The sequence below is a fragment of the Cetorhinus maximus genome, unplaced genomic scaffold, assembly GCF_964194155.1.
Source record: "Cetorhinus maximus unplaced genomic scaffold, sCetMax3.hap1.1 HAP1_SCAFFOLD_253, whole genome shotgun sequence".
NCBI classification, from domain to species: Eukaryota; Metazoa; Chordata; class Chondrichthyes; order Lamniformes; family Cetorhinidae; genus Cetorhinus; species Cetorhinus maximus.
In genome coordinates, this window is record NW_027596214.1 from 508,742 (window position 1) to 530,560 (window position 21,819).

General features: G+C 48.3%; 1 protein-coding gene across 2 annotated transcripts; it reads left to right on the forward strand.

The window, feature by feature from the left end:
- The first annotated feature begins 1,356 nt into the window (after positions 1 to 1,356).
- On the forward strand, positions 1,357 to 18,558 carry asb6 (ankyrin repeat and SOCS box containing 6). Of its 2 annotated transcripts, none has more exons than XM_078535075.1 (7): positions 1,357 to 1,557; positions 4,006 to 4,173; positions 5,272 to 5,447; positions 7,308 to 7,414; positions 11,227 to 11,335; positions 11,426 to 11,512; positions 16,946 to 18,558. In XM_078535075.1, the coding sequence occupies exons 2-7, from the start codon at positions 4,052 to 4,054 to the stop codon at positions 17,626 to 17,628; spliced, it is 1,284 nt and encodes a 427-aa protein (XP_078391201.1). In that variant the 5' UTR covers positions 1,357 to 1,557; positions 4,006 to 4,051; the 3' UTR covers positions 17,629 to 18,558. The 2 variants fall into 2 exon arrangements, with proteins under 2 accessions (XP_078391201.1, XP_078391200.1); XM_078535074.1 differs by lacking the exon at positions 1,357 to 1,557 and adding an exon at positions 3,326 to 3,454.
- Positions 18,559 to 21,819: the final 3,261 nt, after the last annotated feature.

Genomic DNA, 21,819 nt, shown 5'->3' on the forward strand with positions numbered 1-21,819 from the left:
GGGCTGAGGGGTTTGGGATTGGGGCTGAGGGGTTTGGGATTGGGGCTATGGGGTTTGGGATTGGGGATGAGGGGTTTGGGATTGGGGCTGAGGGGTTTCGGATTGGGGCTGAGGGGTTTGGGATTGGGGCTGAGGGGTTTGGGATTGGGGCTGAGGGGTTTGGGATTGGGGCTGAGGGGTTTGGGATTGGGGCTGAGGGGTTTGGGATTGGGGATGAGGGGTTTGGGATTGGGGCTGAGGGGTTTGGGATTGGGGTTGAGGGGTTTGGGATTGGGGCTGAGGGGTTTGGGATTGGGGCTGAGGGGTTTGGGATTGGGGCTGACGGGTTTGGGATTGGGGCTGAGGGGTTGGGGATTGGGTTTGAGGGGTTCGGGATTGTGGCTGAGGAGTTTGGGATTGGGGCTGAGGGGGTTGGGATTGGGGCTGAGGGGGTTGGGATTGGGGCTGAGTGGGGTGGGATTGGGGCTGAGGAGTTTGGGATTGGGGCTGAGGGGGTTGGGATTGGGGCTGAGGGGTTTGGGATTGGGGCTGAGAGGTTTGGGGTTTGGGATTGGGGCTGAGGGGGTTGGGATTGGGGCCGAGGGGTTTGGGATTGGGGCCGAGGGGTTTGGGATTGGGGCCGAGAGGTTTGGGATTGGGGCCGAGGGGTTTGGGATTGGGGCTGAGGGGTTTGGGATTGGGGCCGAGGGGTTTGGGATTGGGACTGATGGGTTTGCGATTGGGGCTGAGGGGTTCGGGATTGGGGCTGAGGGGTTTGGGATTGGGGCTGAGGGGTTTGGGATTGGGGATGATGGGGTTGGGATTGGGGCTGAGGGGTTTGGGATTGGGGATGAGGGGGTTGGGATTGGGGCTGAGTGGTTTGGGATTGGGGATGAGGGGGTTGGGATTGGGGCTGAGGGGTTTGGGATTGGGGATGAGGGGGTTGGGATTGGGGCTGAGGGGTTTGGGATTGGGGATGAGGGGGTTGGGATTGGGGATGAGGGGTTTGGGATTGGGGATGAGGGGGTTGGGATTGGGGCTGAGGGGTTTGGGATTGGGAATGAGGGGGTTGGGATTGGGGATGAGGGGGTTGGGATTGGGGCTGAGGGGTTTGGGATTGGGGATGAGGGGTTTGGGATTGGGGATGAGGGGGTTGGGATTGGGGATGAGGGGGTTGGGATTGGGGATGAGGGGGTTGGGATTGGGGCTGAGGGGGTTGGGATTGGGGCTGAGGGGTTTGGGATTGGGGCTGAGGGGGTTGGGGTTGGGGATGAGGGGTTTGGGGATGAGGGGTTTGGGGTTTGGTGTCTGGGTCCAGGGTCTGAGGTTCAGGGTTCGGAATCTGAGGTTTAAAGTTGGGTTTTGGGGTTCAGGCTGTAGGATTGAGAGTTTGGGGGTAACATTTCTCCTTTACCAGTGTTCGAGCTGCCCGAGCGGTCAGTCTGGGTTCGGATCGGGTCAGGTTCCTGGATCCGAATCTTCCTGTTGGAGGAGCCGGAAAGGCCGGAACCTTTCTCCCGGGGATGGCGGATGTGCCTCCGCCCGGCGGGATTAGACGTTGTGTTTCCGGTGGCGGAGGTGAGTCAAACAGGGGCGGGAATGGGCGCCAGACCCAGACCCCCCTCTCCCTCTAAGACCCCCCTCTCTCCCCCACACAGACCCTCTCTCCCTCTCCCTCCCCCCCCCCCTCTTCTCTCCCTCCCCCCCTCTTCTCTCCCTCCCCCCCCCCCTCTTCTCTCCCTCCCCCCCCCCCTCTTCTCTCCCTCCCCCCCCCCTCTTCTCTCCCTCCCCCCCCCCCTCTTCTCTCCCTCCCCCCCCCCCTCTTCTCTCCCTCCCCCCCCCCCTCTTCTCTCCCTCCCCCCCCTCTTCTCTCCCTCCCCCCCCTCTTCTCTCCCTCCCCCCCCTCTTCTCTCCCTCCCCCCCCTTCTCTCCCTCCCCCCCCCTTCTCTCCCTCCCCCCCCCCTTCTCTCCCTCCCCCCCCCCTTCTCTCCCTCCCCCCCCCTTCTCTCCCTCCCCCCCCCTCTTCTCTCCCTCCCCCCCCCTCTTCTCTCCCTCCCCCCCCCCTTCTCTCCCTCCCCCCCCCTCTTCTCTCCCTCCCCCCCCCTCTTCTCTCCCTCCCCCCCCCTCTTCTCTCCCTCCCCCCCCTCTTCTCTCCCTCCCCCCCCTCTTCTCTCCCTCCCCCCCCTCTTCTCTCCCTCCCCCCCCTCTTCTCTCCCTCCCCCCCCTCTTCTCTCCCTCCCCCCCCTCTTCTCTCCCTCCCCCCCCTCTTCTCTCCCTCCCCCCCCCTCTTCTCTCCCTCCCCCCCTCTTCTCTCCCTCCCCCCCCTCTTCTCTCCCTCCCCTAAGACCCACCCCTCCCTCCCCCCCACCAGCACCACCCCCCTCCCTCCCCCCCACCAGCACCACCCCCCTCCCTCCCCCCCACCAGCACCACCCCCCTCCCTCCCCCCCACCAGCACCACCCCCCTCCCTCCCCCCCACCAGCACCACCCCCCCTCCCTCTCCCCCACCACCACCCCCCCTCTCTCTCCCCACCACCACCACCACCACCCCCCCTCTCTCTCCCCACCACCACCACCCCCTCTCTCTCCCCACCACCACCCCCCCTCTCTCTCCCCACCACCACCACCACCACCCCCCTCTCTCTCCCCACCACCACCCCCCTCTCTCCCCCCACCACCACCCCCCTCTCTCCCCACAACCACCACCACCCTCCCCTCTCTCTTCCCACCACCACCACCCCCCCTCTCTCTCCCCACCACCACCCCCCCTCTCTCTCCCCACCACCACCACCAGCCCCCCTCTCTCTCCCCACCACCACCACCACCACCCCCCTCTCTCTCCCCACCACCACCACCCCCCTCTCTCTCCCCACCACCACCACCACCCCCCCTCTCTCTCCCCACCACCACCACCACCCCCCCTCTCTCTCTCCCCACCACCTCCCCTCTCTCTCCCCACCACCCCCCCTCTCTCTCTCCCCACCACCACCCTCCCTCTCTCCCCACCACCACCCTCCCTCTCTCCCCACCACCACCCTCCCTCTCTCCCCCATCACCACCCTCCCTCTCTCCCCCATCACCACCCTCCCTCTCTTTTTCAGGGATACAGTGCAAACAGTCAAAATAAAGGACAACCCGTTAAAATACGATAGAGTTGGCCACCCTGCTCCCCTCCCCCACCCCCAAGCTGCTGCACTGTCTTGCTGTTTATTTCTGCACCATTCTCGTTTCCCTATGAGCTCCTGTCTATCTCTGAAGCCTCACCCTGTGTTGCTTTTCTGTGGACTTATGATAAGGGAAGCAGCATTGGTGCCCTGTCCTTAATAGAGTGTTACAGCACTGCCTCACAAGTGGAGTGAGGAGTGTGTTAATTTGGGCAGGATTCCTAAGAAATCCTGCTCTCTCTTCCTCCCGAAGGGTTCAGACAATTAATGCTACAATGCTGGACCTTTCTTACGCTATTGTAATATTGCGGTGAGCAGAATGTAAAGAATCTTGGGATGGGGGTAGATGTTGATAACAGAATACTGTGAGTTCTCTAGTGATTCTTACCTGTGTTAATCATCCAGGGGGCATTTGAGAACCTGAAGATTTCACCCTAAGTACCTCAAGGAGATAACCAGTGTTTACTCCTCTGCAGTTTTACCTCTGCTCTTTCTCCACTCTCAGACTTTGTGTAAGTCAGGGGGGAGTGTTAGTGACAGAGCTCACCCACTCACTACCTTTTGACCAGCTGGTCATTTTAAGAAAGAGTTATTTCTCATGGCTGGGGAAGGAACGTGCCAGATTTTTACTCCCAATTGGTCTGGCTTTGTAACAGTTTTTGTGCCTCTCCCAGGGGATTACACGGTTTCCAGGTGGGATGGGGAGTGGACATTGTAGTACGCAAGGCATCGTCTGTGTATGTGGCGGGCTGGAGGTACAGGATGTTCTTCCCGGGAACAGTCTGTATGTTTATTAACTGCTCCTTGAATGTGTATCTTTCCCCTCAGTTCCTCACATTGCTCCCTGTTTCTGCTCCACAGAGGATGTGCTTTGTGTCGATTCCTGCTCAGTGAGAGTGGAGAAACCATGCCTTACCTGCATGGATTCCGACGCATCATCTTTGAGTATCAGCCGCTGGTTGATGAGATTCTCAGAGTCGCGGGGTTAGAGGAAGCCAGCGGAGAGGCTGGTGATGGAATTCCTGGCAGGTGAGGTAGAGGAACTGTCCGGTAACTTCATACCAGTTGTGCTTGGCGGGGGGCAGTTCAGGGGCTTCCTGATCATGTACTATCATCACAAGGATTGCAGTGGTACAAGCAGGCAGTTCAAGGGCAATTAGGGATGAGCTCTAAGTGTCAGCCTTGCCAGCAACACGCTCATCTCATTAATTAATTTTTTAAAAGATCCAGTAGCTTCCTGGTCTCTTCACCCCAACCTGTCAGAAATTGTATTAAAATTTTCAGAACTCATAATCCCCTTTAAAGTTGCTCGAGAGAACGCCATACTGTTGGGAAGTCAATACTGAGGGAGCGCTGCACTGTCGGAGGGTCAGTGCTGAAGGAGCGCTGCACTGTCAAGATGGTCAGTACTGAGGGAGTGCTGCACTGTCAAGAGGGACCGTAATGAGGGGGTGCAGCACTGTTGGAGGATCAGTACTGACAGAGCACTGCGGGCGATGGAATAATGGCATTAACGCTGGGCTAGTAATCCAGAGACCCAGGGTAATGCTCTGGGGATCTGGGTTCAAATCCTGCCATAGCAGATGGTGGAATTTGAATTCAATTAAAAGTCTAATGATGACCATGAAACCATTGTCGATTGTTGTAAAAACCCATCTGGTTCATGAATGCCCTTTAGAGAAGGAAATCTGCCGTCCTTACCTGGTCTGGCCTACATGTGACTCCAGACCCACAACAATGTGCTTGACTCTTAAATGCCTTCTGAACACAGGCAATTAGGGATGGGCAATAAATGCTGGCCCGGCCAGCGACAGCCACATCCCAGGAATGAATAAAAAAAATACTGTCAAGCAGGTCAGTACTGAGGGAGATTATTAAGGGTTGTGGTCCCTAGACAGGGTTGATGGAGTTGAAATGTGGATCAGTCGTGATCTTGCTGCATACAGAGCATGCCCGAGGGGCTGAATGGCCTATTCTTGTTCCTAGACCAGGAATGGAGTTGGATTGTGCTTCGGTATTTGACATCAGAGAATCACAGCCTCTCTCCCAGTGCCTGTCGGTTTTCTGTTGTTTGTGATGTACTCTGAGTTACAGCTCCCTGTTAATGTTTGTCTGACTGAGTTGCAGTGAGGGCCCTGTGGGTGGAACGGACTCAACAGCTCTGCTGGAACTGCTGGAGAGAGAATCACAATCGGCCTTCTACGAGGAAGCTGTCAGTTATTCACTGTTCAAAGTGTCGGAGGCTGGGCTGGTCAGTGCTGCCGAGAAGCTGCTGCTGCATGGAGCTGACCTCAACTTCGAAGGTTAGTATCATTTGAGAGAGGGGGATGCAGCGGCTCCTTCAGTCAGTTTCTATACTGAGAATTACCCAGACTGCAGAGTGCAAAAACAGGCCATTCAGCCTAACTGGTCCAACATGGTGTTATTGCTGCATACCACCCTCCTCCAGCCCTACTTCACCTCATCCCATCAACATATCCTTCTGTACGAAAGCAAAATACTGCAGATACTGGAAATCTGAAATAAAAACAAAAAGTGCTGGAAATACTCAGTAGGTCAAGCAGCATCTGTGCAGACAAATAGAGTTAACGTTTCAGGTCGATGAACTTTCACCAGAACAATTCTAATGAAAGATCATCAGCCTGAAATATTAACTCTGTTTCTCTCTCCACAGATGCTGCCTCATCTGCTGAGTATTTCCAGCATTTTTATTTTTTATAACATATCCTTCTATTCCTTTCTCCTTCATGTGTTATCCAGCTTCCCCTTAAATATATATATAAATATACTATTCACCTCAACCACTCCCTGTGGTAGCGAGTTCCACGTTCTCACCACTCTCTGGATAAGGAAGTTTCTTCTGAGTTCCTGATTTAATTTATTAGTGACTATCACATATTGATGGTCCCTAGTTCTAGTTTCACCCACAAGTGGAAACATTTTCTCTATTTACCCTATCAAACTCCTATCAGTACTGACCCTATCGAACAGGTCACCCCTTGGCTTTTCTTTTCTACAGAGAAAAGATCCAGTCTATTAAGTCTGTCCTGGGATGCTCTCAGCTCTTACTTACCCACTTCCCTCTCTCTATCCAAAACACAACCCCACTTACACCACAGGAAAAGCTGAGGAGCTTGACCCTATCCTGAATTTTGGTTGCTGGGTATACTGGGTGAGCAGTGTGTGGCTGACTGGTTCAGTCTGGTGGGGTACATTGGGTGAGCTGTGTTGTTGTTGACTGGTTTTGTCTGATGCGGTATACTAGGTGAGCTGTGTAGTTGATGACTGGTTTTGTCTGATGGGGTATACTGGATGAGCTGTGCGTTATTGACTGGTTCTGTCCGATGGGGTACACTGGGTGAGCTGTGCATTGTTGACTGGTTCTGTCTGATGGGGTATACTGGGTGAGCTGTGCATTGTTGACTGGTTCTGTCTGATGGGGAACACTGTGTGAACAGTGCCTTGTTGACTGGTTCTATCTGGGGTACATTGGGTGAGCTGTGCATTGTTGACTGGTTCTGTCTGATGGGGTATACTGGGTGAGCTGTGCATTGTTGACTGGTTCTGACTGATGGGGAACACCGTGTGAACAGTGCGTTGTTGACTGGTTCTATCTGGGGTACACTGGGTAAGCTGTGCATTGTTGACTGGTTCTGTCTGATGGGGTACACTGGGTAAGCTGTGCATTGTTGACTGGTTCTGTCTGATGGGGTACACAGGGTGAGCTGTGCTTTGTTGACTTGTTCTGTCTGATGCGGTATACTTGGTGAGCTGTGTAGTTGTTGACTGGTTTTGTCTGATGGGGTATACTGGGTGAACAGTGCGTTGTTGACTAGTTCTGTCTGATGGGGTACACTGGGTGAGCTGTGCGTTGTTGACTGGTTCTGTCTGATGGGTTACGCTGGGTGAGCTGTGCATTGTTGACTGGTTCTGTCTGATGGGGTACACTGGGTGAGCTGTGCATTGTTGACTGGTTCTGTCTGATGGGGTACACTGGGTGAGCTGTGCGTTGTTGACTGGTTCTGTCTGATGGGTTACGCTGGGTGAGCTGTGCATTGTTGACTGGTTCTGTCTGATGGGGTACACTGGGTGAGCTGTGCGTTGTTGGCTGGTTCTGTCTGGTGGGTCTCTTCCAGCAATGGTATGACTGTCTTGTCTTATAGATCCTGTCACATATTACACAGCCTTGCATGTGGCGGTCCTACGCAACCAGCCCGATGTGGTGGAATTGCTAGTCCGGCATGGAGCAGACATCAACAAGAGGGACCGGGTAAGAAGGCGTTAGGAACTGTGCTGAATTTAATTCTAAACTATCCAAGCACATCACTGCCTGTGCTCACTTTCCCACTTCACAGACCTGAGCCCATAAGTCAAGCTGGCACCCCCAGTGCAGTACTGAGGGAATGCAGCTCTGTCAGAAATGCCATCTTTCAGCTGAGACATTAAACCTAGTCTCTGAATGTCGTCTGAGGTGAACATTAAAGATCCCTTGGCCACTATTTGAAGAAGAGCAAAGGAGTTCTCCACAGTGTTCTGTCCAATATTTATCCCTCAGTCAATGCCTACAAAGACTGGGACCTGAACATTCAAGGGTACTTGACATTTTGAAAGGACAGGAAGTTAGGAAGAGATGGTGAGGTAGTGCTATTAATTAAGGATGACAGTAGTGAGAGATGACCTTGGTTCTAAAGATCAAGATGTAGAATCAGTTTGGGTAGAGATAAGAAAATAGTAAATGTAAGAAGTCACCTGTGGGAGTGATTCCCCCCACCAGTAACCACACTGTGGTATGGGGTATACAGGAGAAATAATGGGGGCTTGTGGGAAAGATATGGCAATAATCATGGATGATTTTAATCTACATATACATTGGACGAATCAGATTAGCAAAGGCAGTCTGGAAGATGAGTTCACAGAGTGTTTTTGGGACAGTTGCTTAGAGCTGCAAGTTCTAGAGCCAACCAGAGAGCAGGCTATTCAAGATCTGGTAATGTGCAGTGTGACAGGTTTAATTAATGACCTCATAATAAAGGCGCCCCTAGGCAGCAGTGATCATAACCTGATTGAATTTTGCACACAGTTTGAGAAGAGAAGAGTGGGTTCAAGACTAGTGTTTTAAACTTAAATAAGGGCAATTATGAAGGCAGCTGACTAAAGTGAACTAGGTTAAGGGATAGGTCAGTAGAGGTATAGCAGTAGACATTTGCGATATTTGATAACACTCAGCAAAGATGCATTCCAGTGAGAAATAAAGACATGGGGAAGGACACATCATCCCTGGCTAACTAAGGAAGTTAAGAATACAAACAAAAAACTACTGCGGATGCTGGAAATCCAAAACAAAAACAGAATTACCTGGAAAAACTCAGCAGGTCTGGCAGCATCGGCGGAGAAGAAAAGAGTTGACGTTTCGAGTCCTCATGACCCTTCAGCAGAACTGATTCTGATAACCCCAAGTTAAGAATACTATTAAATTGAAAGAAAAAGCTTACAATTCCGTGAAGATTAGTGCCAGTTTAGAAGATTGGACAACATTTAAAAAACAGCAAAGAATGACAAAAAAAGTGAGGGAGAAATTAGAGTATGAGAGAAAGCTTGCTAGAAATATAAAGACAAATGAGAGTTTCTACAGATATTGAAAAAGGAAAATAGTAAGTAAAGTGAGCATTGGTCCTTCAGAGAATGAGTCTGAGGAACCACTAATGGAAAATAAGGAAATGGCAGATGAACTAAACAGATATTTTCTGTCTCTCTTCACTGTAGAAGACAAAAATAGCATCCCAGAAATAATTGCAAGTTACCGTTGACCATAAACTGAACTGGACTAGCCAAAAGACCTACAAGAGCAGGTTGGAGGCTAGGAATCCTGCGATGAGTATCTTGCCTCCTGACTCCCCAAAGCCTGTCCACCATCTACAAGGCACAAGTCAGAAGTGTGATGGAATACTCCCCACTTGCCTGGATGAGTGAAGCTCCCACAAAACTCGAGAAGCTTGACACCGTCCAGGACAAAGCAGCCCCGCTTGATTCGCACCACATCCACAAACATTCACTGCTTCCACGACTGACGCACAGGAGCAGCAGTGTGTACCATCTACAAGATGCACTGCAGGAATTCACCAAGGCTTCTTAGTCAGCACCTTCCAAACCCACGACAATCTAGAAAGGACAAGAGCAGCAGATACTTGGGAACTCCACCACATGGAAGTTACCCTCCAAGTCACTCACCATCCTGGCTTGGAAACTTATCGCTGTTCCTTCATTGTTGCTGGGCCAAAATCCTGGAAATCCCTTCCTAACAGCACAGTGAGTGTACCTACACCACATGGACTGCAGTGGTTCAAGAATGCAACTCACCACCACCTTCTCAAGGGCCAATAAATGCCGGCCCAGCCAGCAAAGCTCTCATTCCATGAATGAATAAAAAGTCCTGCACTCCTGCCCTCTGGGTCCCCTTACCTACCTCACCCTTCTGTTCCTGGCCATTGATCAAATCAGAAGACCCTATTCCAAGTGGTGTGACTGCCTCCTGCAATGAAGCATCCAGGCAACTTGCACCCACCCCCCCACCCAATGTGTCGCAAAGTCTGCAGCGCAGCCTCCAGTTCAATGACTCTGAGCTGAAGTTCCTCAAGCAGCAAACGCTTCATACAGACGTATTTGCCCTGGATCACCATGTTATCCAGGAGCTCCCACATGTTGCAGTCTTGACACATCACCTGTCCTGCCATCCTTAATGTGTTTTAAATTATTACTTATATTAGTACTTATTTATGTTGCTTTCTTATGTATTTTATTAACATTACCACCAAATTGTGTATTATTTTAAACTTTAGGGATAGAATAGAACTTATACACTTACCAGATACTCACCAAACAGCGAGCTCCTTTCCCTGTAGTAGAGCAAGAACCAATTTCTAGGAAATGAACAACTTCTCTCCCTTTCCCAAACTCCCCTCTCACCAAACTCCAAGTCTTCACTCAGCTCAGCTGCACTCCGTTTGCCAAGGCTGCACCTCCATTCAAGAAAGGAGGGAGACAGAAAGCAGGAACCTCCAGGCCAGTTAGCCTACCATCTGTCATAGGGAAATTGCTGGAATCTATTATTAAGCAGGTTATAGCTGGGCATTTAGAAAATCTCAATGCAATCAGGCAGAGTCAACATGGTTTTATGAAAGGGAAATCATGTTTGACTAAATTATTGGAGTTCTTTGAGGAAGTAACAACCATCATGGATAAAGGGGAACCTGTGGATGTGTTGTACTTGGATTTCCAGAAGGCAATTGACAAGGTACCACATCAAAGGTAATACACAAAATAAGAGCTCATGGTGTAGTGGGCAACATATTAAGCATGGGTAAAGGATACAGGAAGCCACGAGTAGGGATAAATGGGTGATTTTCGGGTTGGCAATATGTAATGAGTGGAGAACCACGGGGGTCAATACTGGGACCTCAACTATTTAAAATCTATATCAATGATTTGTATGAAGGGACCAAATGAATGGTTGCTAAATTTGCTGAAGTCACAAAGATACACTGAAACATATAAGATCCTGAGGGGACTTGACAGAGGGGATGCTGAAAGTCTAGAACTAGGGGACCCAGTTTAATATTTAAGACGGAGTTGAGGAGAAATTTTTTCTTTCAAAGGGTCATGAGCTTCTGGAATTCTCTTCCCCAGAGAGCAGTGGAGGCTGGGGCATTGAATATTTTTAAGGCTGAATTAGATAGATTTTTGATTGACAAGGGAGTGAAAGGGTATAGAGGGTAGACAGGAAAGTGGAGTTGAGGTCACAATCTTAATAAGGTCAGCCACGATCTTATCAAAAGGCAGAGCGATCTCAAGGGATCGAGTGGCCTATTCCTGCTCCGAATTTTCATGTTTATACAAACAGATTATCTGGCCATTATCAGATTGATGCTTGTGGGATTGTGCCATGCACTGGTTTACTGCCCTGTTTCCTACATTACAGCAGTAACTACATTTTGGCTGTGAAGCGCTTGGTGAGGTCTGGTGTGTGAAAGGCGCTGTAGGAATTCAGGTTCTCGATCTAACAATGCCTGTTTTCCCCTGGTGCAGGTTCACAGCAGCAGCCCACTAGACTTGGCAAGTGAGGAGGTGGAGCGTTTGCCATGCCTGCGAAGGCTCCTGGACCTTGGCGCTGATATAAACGGGATCGACAAGACCGGTCTGTCGCTTTTTCGTTATTCCTTTATTTTTGAAATCTTGTCATGCCAGCACCGTCAAGCTAAATCTCTCATCCCTCTCTCTCTCTCAGGAAAATCAGCCTTGCTGCACTCACTGGCCAGCAGTGATGGAGTGCACGTGCACAACACCGACAACATCAAGCTGCTTCTTGAGAGGGGTACGGTAACGAAACATTCTCTTAACCTTCACTCCCCCCACCCTCATAACCTGAACATGTTGATGTTTCCTGGGGATCAGTGTCAGGGAGACTGGCTCATGCTGCCTTCAGAAGCACTTCATTTACTGTCAAGCACTTTGTCCCAACACTCTTGAAATGCAAGTTCTTGCTTTATTTGACAGTGGAGCCAGTGAACAAACAGCACAGGGCCATTTATAGCAGTTTTACTCCGATGAATATTTGTTGAGGCTCATAACCCCAGGTCACATCTTTCAGTGATCCTGCAGCTGACTCACAAGCACCACAGAGTGCTGGGATGCAGCTATTAAATGGCGGATAGGCACTTCCTCACAGGAAGTGGGGAAATGTCAGAGGACAGTGTGGGAGCTAGAATAATCCTAGATGTGGTGTACTTGAATTTCCAAAAGGCATTTGATAAGGTGTCACATCAAAGGTTATTACACAAAATAAGAACTCGTGGTGTAGAGGATAATGTATTAGCATGGGTAGAGGATTGGCTGACTAACAGGAAACAGAGTAGGGACAAATGGGTCATTTTTGGGTTGGCAAGATTTAACCCATGGAGTGCCACAGGGATCAGTGCTGAGGCCTCAACTATTTATAGTCTATATCAATGATTTGGTTGAAAAGACCAAATGTATAGTTGCTAAATTTGCTGATGACACAAAGATAGGGAAGTAAGTTGTAAAAAGGACATAAGGAGTCTGCAAAGGGATGTAGATAGGTTGAGTGGGCAAAAATTAGGCAGATTGAGTACAATTTGGGAAAATGTGGGAATTTATCCACTTTGGCAGGAAGGATAAAAAAGCAACATATTTAAATGGAGAGAGATTGCAGAACTCTGCCGTACAGAGAGATCTGGGTGTCCTGGTACGTGAATCACAAAAGGTGAGGTACAGCAAGTGATTAAGAAGGCAAATGGAATGTTGGCCTTTCTTGCAAGGGAATGGAATATGAAAGTCGGGAAGTTTTGCTACAGTTGTACACTGCATTGGTGAGAATACTGTGTCCAGATTTGGTTCACTTATTTAAGAAAGGATATATTTGCATTAGCAGTGCAGAGAAGGTTCACTCGACTGATTTCTGGGATGAAGAGGTTGTCTTATGAAGAAAAGTGGGACAGGTTGGGCCTGTATCCATTGGAGCTTAGAAGAATGAGAGGTGATCATTTTGAAACATATAGGATCCTGAGGGGACTTGACACGGTGGTTGCTGAAGGGAGTTTCCCCCCTATTGGAGAGACTAGAACTAGGGGACATAGTTTAAAAATAAGGGGTCTCCCATTTAAGACGGAGATGAGGAGAAATTTTTTCTCTGAGGGTTGTTAGTCTGAAATCCTCTTCCCCAGAGAACGGTGGCGGCTGGGTCATTAAATATTTTTAATGCTGAGTTAGATAGATTCTTGACTAACAAGGGAGTCAAAAGGTATAGCGGGTAGACAGAAATGTGGAGGGCACAATCAGATCAGCCATGATCTTATCAAATGGCAGAGCAGGCTTGAGGGGCTGAATGGCCTACTCCTCCTAATTCGTGTGTTCTTCACTCCCAGTAACATTCCACAGGTTTCACTTCTGATTGGAGGCCAGGAACATGTGGAAGTACTAGGCTGGAAGCTGCTGTACTGTCTTAGTTGCCCTGGGTTAGGCTATATTACCCATTGCTTTACAACACAGAAACAGGCCAGCCAACTCAGCTGAGTCCATGGTGATGCTTCTGCTCCACATGAGCCTCCCCCCCACCCTTCTTCATCTCACCCTATCAACATATCCTTCTATTCCTTTCTCCCTCTTCTGTTATCTGGCTTTCCCCTAAATCCATCAATACCATTTATCTCAACTACTCCCTGTGGAAGCGAGTTCCACATTCTCATCACTTTCTGAGTAAAGAAGTTTCTCCTGAATTCCGTTTGGATTTATGAGTGACTATCTTAAGTTTTCATAGGATGTGCAGTGGAGAGAATAGAGGGTGTTATCAGCAGAGTGGAGGAAGGTGCAGTGGAGAGAATAGAGGGTGTTATCAGCAGAGTGGAGGAAGGTGCATTAACCTCATTAGTGATGGGGCTATAAGTTTGCACCAGCATCTTTGGGTGGATAGACTCCTGTGCCCTGAGGATTGGGCTATCAATATTAGCTGTTGCAGCAACTGGCAGGTTTAGTAATTAAAAACAGAAAATGCTGGAAAAACTCAGCAGGTCTGACAGCATCTGTGGAGAGAGAAACAGAGTTAACGTTTCGAGTCCGTATGACTCTTCAGAGCAGAGAACAGGTTTAGCACCTTTGCCAATGCTGAAGAATTTGGGCATTTGTTCATAAGCAAAGAGAAAGGTTCGAACCACAATCTGTTCCAGGGATTTCATAGGTACGCATTCCCCATAGGCTGTCAGTTGGTGAGATAAAGGGAAATTGTGACACAGCTTTTGCACCAACGGAACACATTCTGTACAGGGACCCGTGCAATATCACGTTGACTGCCCAAGCCACTCTCTTGGATTCAAGTTCCACTACGGAGAACTGAGCCCATAATCTATAGTGACACTCCCAGTGCAGTACTGAGGGAGTGCTGCACTGTCAGACGGTTAGTAATGAGAGCGCGCTGCACAGTCGGAGCGCCAGTACTGAGGGAGCGTTGCACTGTCGGATGGTCAGTACTGAGGGAGCGCTGCACTGTCGGATGGTCAGTACTGAGGGAGTGCTGCACTGTCGGATGGTCAGTACTGAGGGAGCGCTGCACTGTCAGATGGTCAGTACTGAGGGAGCGCTGCACTGTTCTGACAATCTCTGAAGCCCAGCATTTTAGTTTCCTTACCTTCACAAAAATAATCTTCCCAGAACTAAACATTACCTCTAAAATATTAGTATGCATTATGAAGTAGATATTCATCATACCACACTATCAAAAAAAAAGAAATGCGTCACCAATTTGATGCTTTTTCATTCACTGTATAGACATAACAACTTACAATATGTTATATATCTTACAACTATCCACATGCAACCCACACAATAATCATCCCCCATTGTCCATCAGCTCTCTGCTGATGCCATGTCCAGTTTAAGGTGAAAAATATTACTTCTTACCATGTTTTCTGAAGGTTTTCCTCTTACAATAATTATAATCCAAATGTCCATCTGCAAAAGAAGATTCCTCATAGTTTTTCAAGCTCAGTCTTTAAAACAGTCTGGCTGATTTCAGCTTGTGAACCTTACTGCCCTCCATATCTGTAGCTTCTCATCTTGAAACTCTACAAAGAGTGTCTCAGTTAAATCCATTTCATTTTCAAGTTCATTATCCAGACTCTCACATTTTAAATTCTCTTTGAGAAAACAAGTTCATAATTGCTTCTTTTTGTGCCAGCAAGTCATTCCTCCTTTGATCAAAATCTTCCTTAGCCACTTTAAGAATATCTTTCAAATGCTTCTTATGCTCAAGCAGAAAGGTTTGATATATTTGTTTGGTCTGATTTTTAAACAGTTCATAATCTTTCAGTTTCTCCTGACTCTATTTAGATCTAATTTTATTAAATTCTTTCCAAGCAATATCAATAACCTCCTCATTTTGGATCTTGAATTTTCTTTCTAGGACAAAGCAGGTCTAAATCCTTTGCTAACAATAAGCTCTGAGCCAAACCAATAACTCTCAGGATAACAATCTTTCTAGGTTATTTCTTGGACAAAAATGGAGTGACTTACCCTTCACATATAAACCTCTTGTAATCCTTTACATCCCTATCATTTCCTAAGGTAAAAACATTAGATGCAATGGGTTTCTCACAGTCTTCACTTTCTGGTGCAGCTTTCTCTGTGGGAATTCCTGTCATTTGCACCAGTGTCACTGATTTAAAACCCATTTCCTTTTCTGGTACAACCTCTCCTAAAGACTCCTTAAGCATTGTATTACTGCCACCAGTTTACCATTCCACTTCCAACAATTTGCTTTTATATGCTCCGTCTTATGGCAATAAAAGCATATTGGTTTCTTTACAACACTTTTATTCTCTATATTATCATTTTCTTTGATTGGAACAACTTCTGCCTCTCCCCAGAGCTAGACTCTTCTATTCCTCCAGCTTCCCTGTGGGTTTACAAATGGAGATCTACTACCCCCTAGCTGTTTATGTGATATGTCATACCCAACTTTCAGAACTGCTGCTTCCCTTACGTTATAAATCTTGCAGTCTTCCAGGTGTGACCTGAGAGCTATTGAGATGCTGTTTCAAAATTCTCCCATTATCATTAGCTCTCTTACATTCTGAAAATTCTGTTCACGTTTCAGTGCCCGAAACCACCGGTCCCACAACGTTTCTTTCTCCCTAGTAAATTCTACAAACGTTTCATTTGATTCTAGCCTATAAATTCCCTCGAAAGCTTTTCCAACTTGGACTGCCTGAACGACTGCTCACCTCCCAATGGTTCAATCTCTCGTCCTGAGACTGCGTTCCACAAGATTCACAAAGTTGTACTCCTGCCTCTAATTACCGACACACTTGAAACTCTTTCATGTGTTCATATCTTTGTTTGCATTCTGCTAGTTTCACTAAGCTGGCATTGCCCATAGATTTCCCAAACTCCAGTCTCCTGGCTGTACTGAGACCCCAGGGCTTCCTCTGAGCCCTATCTGCTTGGAGCCTGCTAACAGCTCCCAGGGCAACTGTGAGCTGCAAACCACATGAGGTCCAAACTGCAACCCTCAGTTGCACCAAATGGCTCCCAGGGCTTCTCTGAGCCCTAACTACCTGGAGCCTGCTAACAGCTGCACCTTTTCGATATCGACCCTTTCCCTGCTGCAGAAAGCTCAGATAAATTGAAACCAGAGAACCTTCTTAAGCTCCACCCAGCTCCATGACGATGTAGTCTTTCAGGGTTCACTGCTTTTAAACTAATTTAGCTCTAACTCCCAGAACAAAATATCCCTCTGGACTGCACTTCTTTGCAAGCAGTGTAGACATCATGTCTCCGTTCTCCAGGTCAGTAAGCCCGCCTGCTGTTTTTATGGCTCCCTCTCTTCTATTTTGACTCTTAATCAAACAGGGATAACCTTCTGAACTGCCATTTCCTTTAGATGTACAGTCTCTAAAGCCCCGCATTTTAGTTGCCTTACCTTCCAAACAATAATCTTCCCAGAACTAAAAACTACCTCTAAAATATTAAGATGAGCCATGAACTAAATATTTGTCAAACCCTAAATCAACATGACAAAACCAGATTATCAGGTATTATCACATTGCTTTGTGGGATCTTGTGTGTAAAATGGCTGTCGCATTTCTTGCATTACAACAGTGACTACACTTCAAAAGTACCTCATTGGCTGTAAAACGCTTGAGGCTGTGGTTCTGAAAGAGGCTATAAAAATGCAGGTCCTTTTAACCTATTCCTATCTGAAGCTCTAACCTCAAGATCACTTGTTGCTTCTTAGGTGCAGATGTGAAAGCAACCATGATGGACGGCGATAACGTCTTCACATTTATCATCTTCCTCCTGGGCGAGACCGAAGGTAGAGACCAGGAAGAGGCTGAGACCCTCAGAGACTTCTGTCTGCAGACCACCCAGCTGCTGCTGGCTCACTCTGCTAAACCTGACACCTGTCAGCCCGAGGACTCCCTCATCTATGCCTGCATCAACCAGTTTGAAGTCCACCTTCCCATCATCAGGGTTCTCCTTGATTCTGGGGCTTCCAACCATTGTCCCGAGCACGGCCCTATCTGCTGGTCTGGATTCACCCTTCTCTTTGAGAGACTGCGTGTGTTGTTAAATGGCCCAGAGTCCATGCTTCCGCACCAAGAAGCCTTGCGACGTGCAGACATGGCCCTGGAGCTGATGGTGGGTAGTGTATCTCGTCCCCAGCTCTCTCCAGGCTGGGAGATTAAACCTACAGCCTACCCCAACTACACGGACCAAGTGCTGGCGCTCTCCAAGCCCCTGAAGCTGCTGCAGTTTTCTCCAGCCTCACTGAAGCACCTGTGCAGGGTGGACATTCGACGACTCCTGAGGCCGGTTCCGTTGGATGCCAAGGTGAAGTCCTTGCCTCTTCCAGACCGGTTGAAGTGGTTTCTGTTGATGGACAACAGCAAAGATGAGGAAGAGGAGATGCAGCAGTAACAGCCGAGGGCACCTTGGCAGCGATTTGAAGACTGACCTGTGCCTGAGGTTGGAGGAACTCTTTTTTTTTGACTTTTGCATTGCGTCTGCAATGGATAATCTTCAAAATACAATTCAATTTGACTGCTTGAACTCAGTATTAGGATAACACAAGACCATCGACAGTCTCGTAGATCAAAGTAGCACAAGTGTTGTTCTTTGTCCCTAGCTGTCTCTGGTGTGCTTTACTGTAGGTCTTAAGTATAAATGTGATCGTGACATCTAGAAGTGGATGATCACGAAGGGTTTCTATTGACCTGGGGACCCAGTTTGGGCACTGCCCCTTTTCTCTAGTAATGAATTGGAATCTTAGCTGGTCATTAAACATGGGCCAAATACAAACATAGACCGTGAAGAGGCTGTAGTTTTCTTGTTTTATCTGGGAAGAATCCATGAAGAACGATTCCTGTCAGTCTGCCCATTCCGCTGTCTCTCTCATGTCCCTGCTTTTAATTCTCAATGATGGTAAGCAGAATCGAGAAGGCTGAACTCAGATCCCCACAGTGGGCCGTGCGCTCAGGGAGCTGGGCTGCGTTCCACCTTTGCTTTTGAGACGCCCCACCACCACCACCAAAGCCAGATGAGGGAATGTCCAAGTGAGAGGCCAGTGATTTGAGTGGGAATGAGGATGTTTATCTGGGGCCCCTCAGTGATTGCTGCGTGACCATGGAAAGTCTTTACTCCCACCCCAGCCACATTTTTAAGATGCTGATAGACTTGCTTCTGCATTTCCAGAGACCAAACTCTGTGGGTCAGACTTTATGTTGACTAACTTTCCTTCCTCTGCTGGGTGCAAGAGGACGAGATGTATGTAAGCACTGCTCAGTGTCAACAGCTCCCCGACTGAAAACAGGAATTGGTCTAAATCAGTAAATTTGTGCATTGACATGACTCAGGTCTTTCATTGTTTCATTGGGTGCTGCAGGTTTCTACAGACCTAGGGCTCAGTGTTAAATCCTCACCTGGGATGGAGGGGGCAGTTGGCCTCAGCACCCCTTGGTTAGAAAAGGGAAAGGTGTGCTATGTTTCCTGTGCGGTTGATCCTGTCTGGGGCTGGGGTCGGGGGATGGGAGGGCTTTGTGTATCCAGATCAGCCCCAGGTTGTGATGGTCCCCACAGTCAAACAGCCAGTTGCAGAGTACTGGTGGGGTTCATAAATGATCAACAGTTATTAACGTCACCTCCTCAAGGAAAAGAACCAGGGAAAAATAATTAGTAGGATTTGTTTTTGGGCCTGAGAAGCAGAAGTGGCTTTGGTAAAAGTTAACTTTTACAGTTATAAACTGTTTGTGGTATAAATTGTGCAGTTTGAATTTTCCATCTTTCAGGGTGCTGCAGGGTAAATCAGTAATGTTCAAACAGCACACAACTTTCCCCAGGGTCACTGTAAGAGGGAGGGAAGGAGAGAAATTACCTTTAGAAAATAAAAATGTTATTGTGCCTTTGTGCTGCCCTGAATCTTCCCCAGAACACACTTGGTCACCACGATGAGCCATCCTGCTCTGGATAGGACAGCAGAGGGGGGATGTAAGTTCATGAGGGCTGCTGCATAACTCACAAAACTATAGCTGTGATCACTGGAGCAAAAAGGTAGGGAATCTAAATAGAAACATTTCCACCCGTTGAAGTGCTAACCAGGGGCTTATGCTCAGGATTAGTACTGGGTGTAAAAGGGAAGCAGAGAAAGAGGTTTTGCATGCAATGGGATACAGAATAAGTGATCACAGGGGTTGTTGAAAACATGTCAGTCGCAGCCTTTAGGAGAGAATCAGATGAATAGAAAGAGCAGGAAAATAGGATGAGGCAGTTCCAGTTGAAAAGCCAGCACTGGGGCAGGGTTGCTGGGCCGAATGGCCTTCTGTGCTGAAATATCACTCAACACTGGTGGTGGAACAAGACTATACTATGTTTGTAAACCCCATGTTAAAGCAAATTAATGTGAGGTTGAGCAGGGGAGGGAGCAACTGCTGAAGCCAAAGATCTCTTCCCTCTGCACTCTGCCCCCCCTCCGCCCCCACTGTCTCTTCCCTCCCCTCGAGACCAGCTCAAAGCAGCCGCTGCACAGTTTTCAGTACTCGGGATCAATCTTCCTTTTAAACATTAATTCATGAAAAGAGCAGACATCATGACACAACATTCCCCAGACACGACTTATTTAGTAGTGACACAGGGGATGCAGAGTTTCCTGCAGAGTGTCAGACAGCACAGTCCAGACAGAGAGTTGGGCACATGCAGCAGTACTCAGCTAGAACTAGCTGATCCTGCCTGCGATTGTCTCCTTTCCCAGTCAACGCCATCGTGCTGAGAGCGACAGTCAGATGCTGTCTCAGGGTGTGGACAGCCAGGTTCCATTTCGGAGCCAGATTGTACACCTGGTAAATCTCATCAGACAAGTCCTGATACGCAGGGAGGCCAGGTCCCACTGGCCACTGATGTCCACCTCATCCTCAATCAGCCCCTCCTGGCTCAGCCTTAACTCAGGGTCCATGGTGAAGCACATCACGATAGAAGAATAGCAGAGACAAACAATTACTGCAAGGTTGGCTTTGGAAAGCTGTGTTTTGCAGAAGAAAGGAGAAAACAGAGGGAGGTGAGCCTCTCACTCTGTTTTGTGCCTGGCTCTGTACACCAACTACCCTCTGGTGTATGGACCAAGCATCTAGACAGTGAGTCAGCAACAACAACTTGCATTTATGTAGCACCTTTAACATAGTAAATCGTTCCAAGACACTTCACAGGAGTGTATGAGACAAAATTTCACACTGAGTCAAAAGGGGATATATTCAGACAAGTGAGCAAAAGATTGGTCAAACAGGTCGGTTTTATGGAGTGCCTTAAAGGAGGAGAGAGAGGCAGAGGGGTCTAGGGAGGGAATCCAAGAGTCTAGGGCCCAGGCAGCTGAAGACACAGCCGCCAATGGTGGAGTAAAGGAAACGGGGATCATGCAAGAGGCCAGAATTAGAGGAGGGCAGAGATGTTGTGGATGTGTAAGCCTCGAGCAGGCTATTTAAACATGAGGGTGGCACTGCTTTGAACTCTAGTATTTGCCACCTTAGCTAAAATCATAGAAATTTACAGCACAGAAGAGGGCCATTTGGCCCTTCATGACTGTGCTGGCCAAAAGAGCAATTCAGCCTAATCCCACCTTCCAGCTGAGCTGTGGGTAACAGCAGTTCAAGTGCATATCCAAGTACTTTATAAATATTTTTCTGCTCATTATCACATTGCTGCTTGTGGGATCTTGCTGTGCGCAGATTGGCTGCCACATTTCCGACATTACAACAGTGACTACACTTCAAAAAGTTCTTTGACCATGAGGCACTTTAGGACATTGTGAAGCTGTGAAAGATGCTGTAAAAATACGGTAAAGGTTTTTTTCTTTTGAGGAATGAGGTCCAGTATCTGTATAGATGAGGGATAAGTCTGTACATTCTCAGACTGTACTATATCCTTCGCACAGACCATAATGAAGTGATCCTAGTGTGGGCTGCTGGAGAAGTTCAGTCAGAGGTTGAGAAGTTGAGGGTCTCAGCTGGAAACAACAGAATGAAAAGGGTCAAGGGTTTTTTTGGACTGGGATCAGTGTGATGATAGGACAGACAAAATCTGCCAACGACTGGGACATGGCCACCTCTCTGAATAGTCTGACTGTTTCAACAACTGTGGGACTGAGACAGGTGGTGAAGAGCCTCCCACTGAGCTGCAGTGCAGGAATTCCACAGCTATATCAGGGAAAATCTCCTCTCAGCGTCAGCCCAACATCTTTCTCAGCGTCAAAGAGAAGGGGCTGGATGGGATACCTTCAGACTATGGGACTTCTCACCTTCGGAGAGCTAAATCTCTCAGCTCCTGTTGCAGTCAACACCCTCTAAAGAACGGTTTTATACTCAGCTGTCTGGTCACTCTGGAGGGGAGATTCACATATACTGAACAAAAGGGCTGAATGGGGAGTGGGTCAAAACTCAGCTCGTGGACCAGCAAATCGTGCTAAGGGTGACATTGGAGCAAGGACAGCGTCAGCAGTGTGGGGGAGGGGAGACAAAAAATCCAAAAACCTTAATCACATGATTAAACATAATAGGGTGACACCTCACACCTGTTCCACACCATTCGACAGAACACAACTGATCATCTGCCTCAACTCTATTTTCT

Coding starts and splice junctions, on each gene's coding strand:
- asb6 (XM_078535074.1), top strand. CDS start 3,420: ATGCTGGACCTTTCTTACGCTATTGTAATATTGCG. Junction 3,455..4,005: donor TACGCTATTGTAATATTGCG/GTGAGCAGAATG, acceptor TCTGCTCCACAG/AGGATGTGCTTTGTGTCGAT. Junction 4,174..5,271: donor GGTGATGGAATTCCTGGCAG/GTGAGGTAGAGG, acceptor ACTGAGTTGCAG/TGAGGGCCCTGTGGGTGGAA.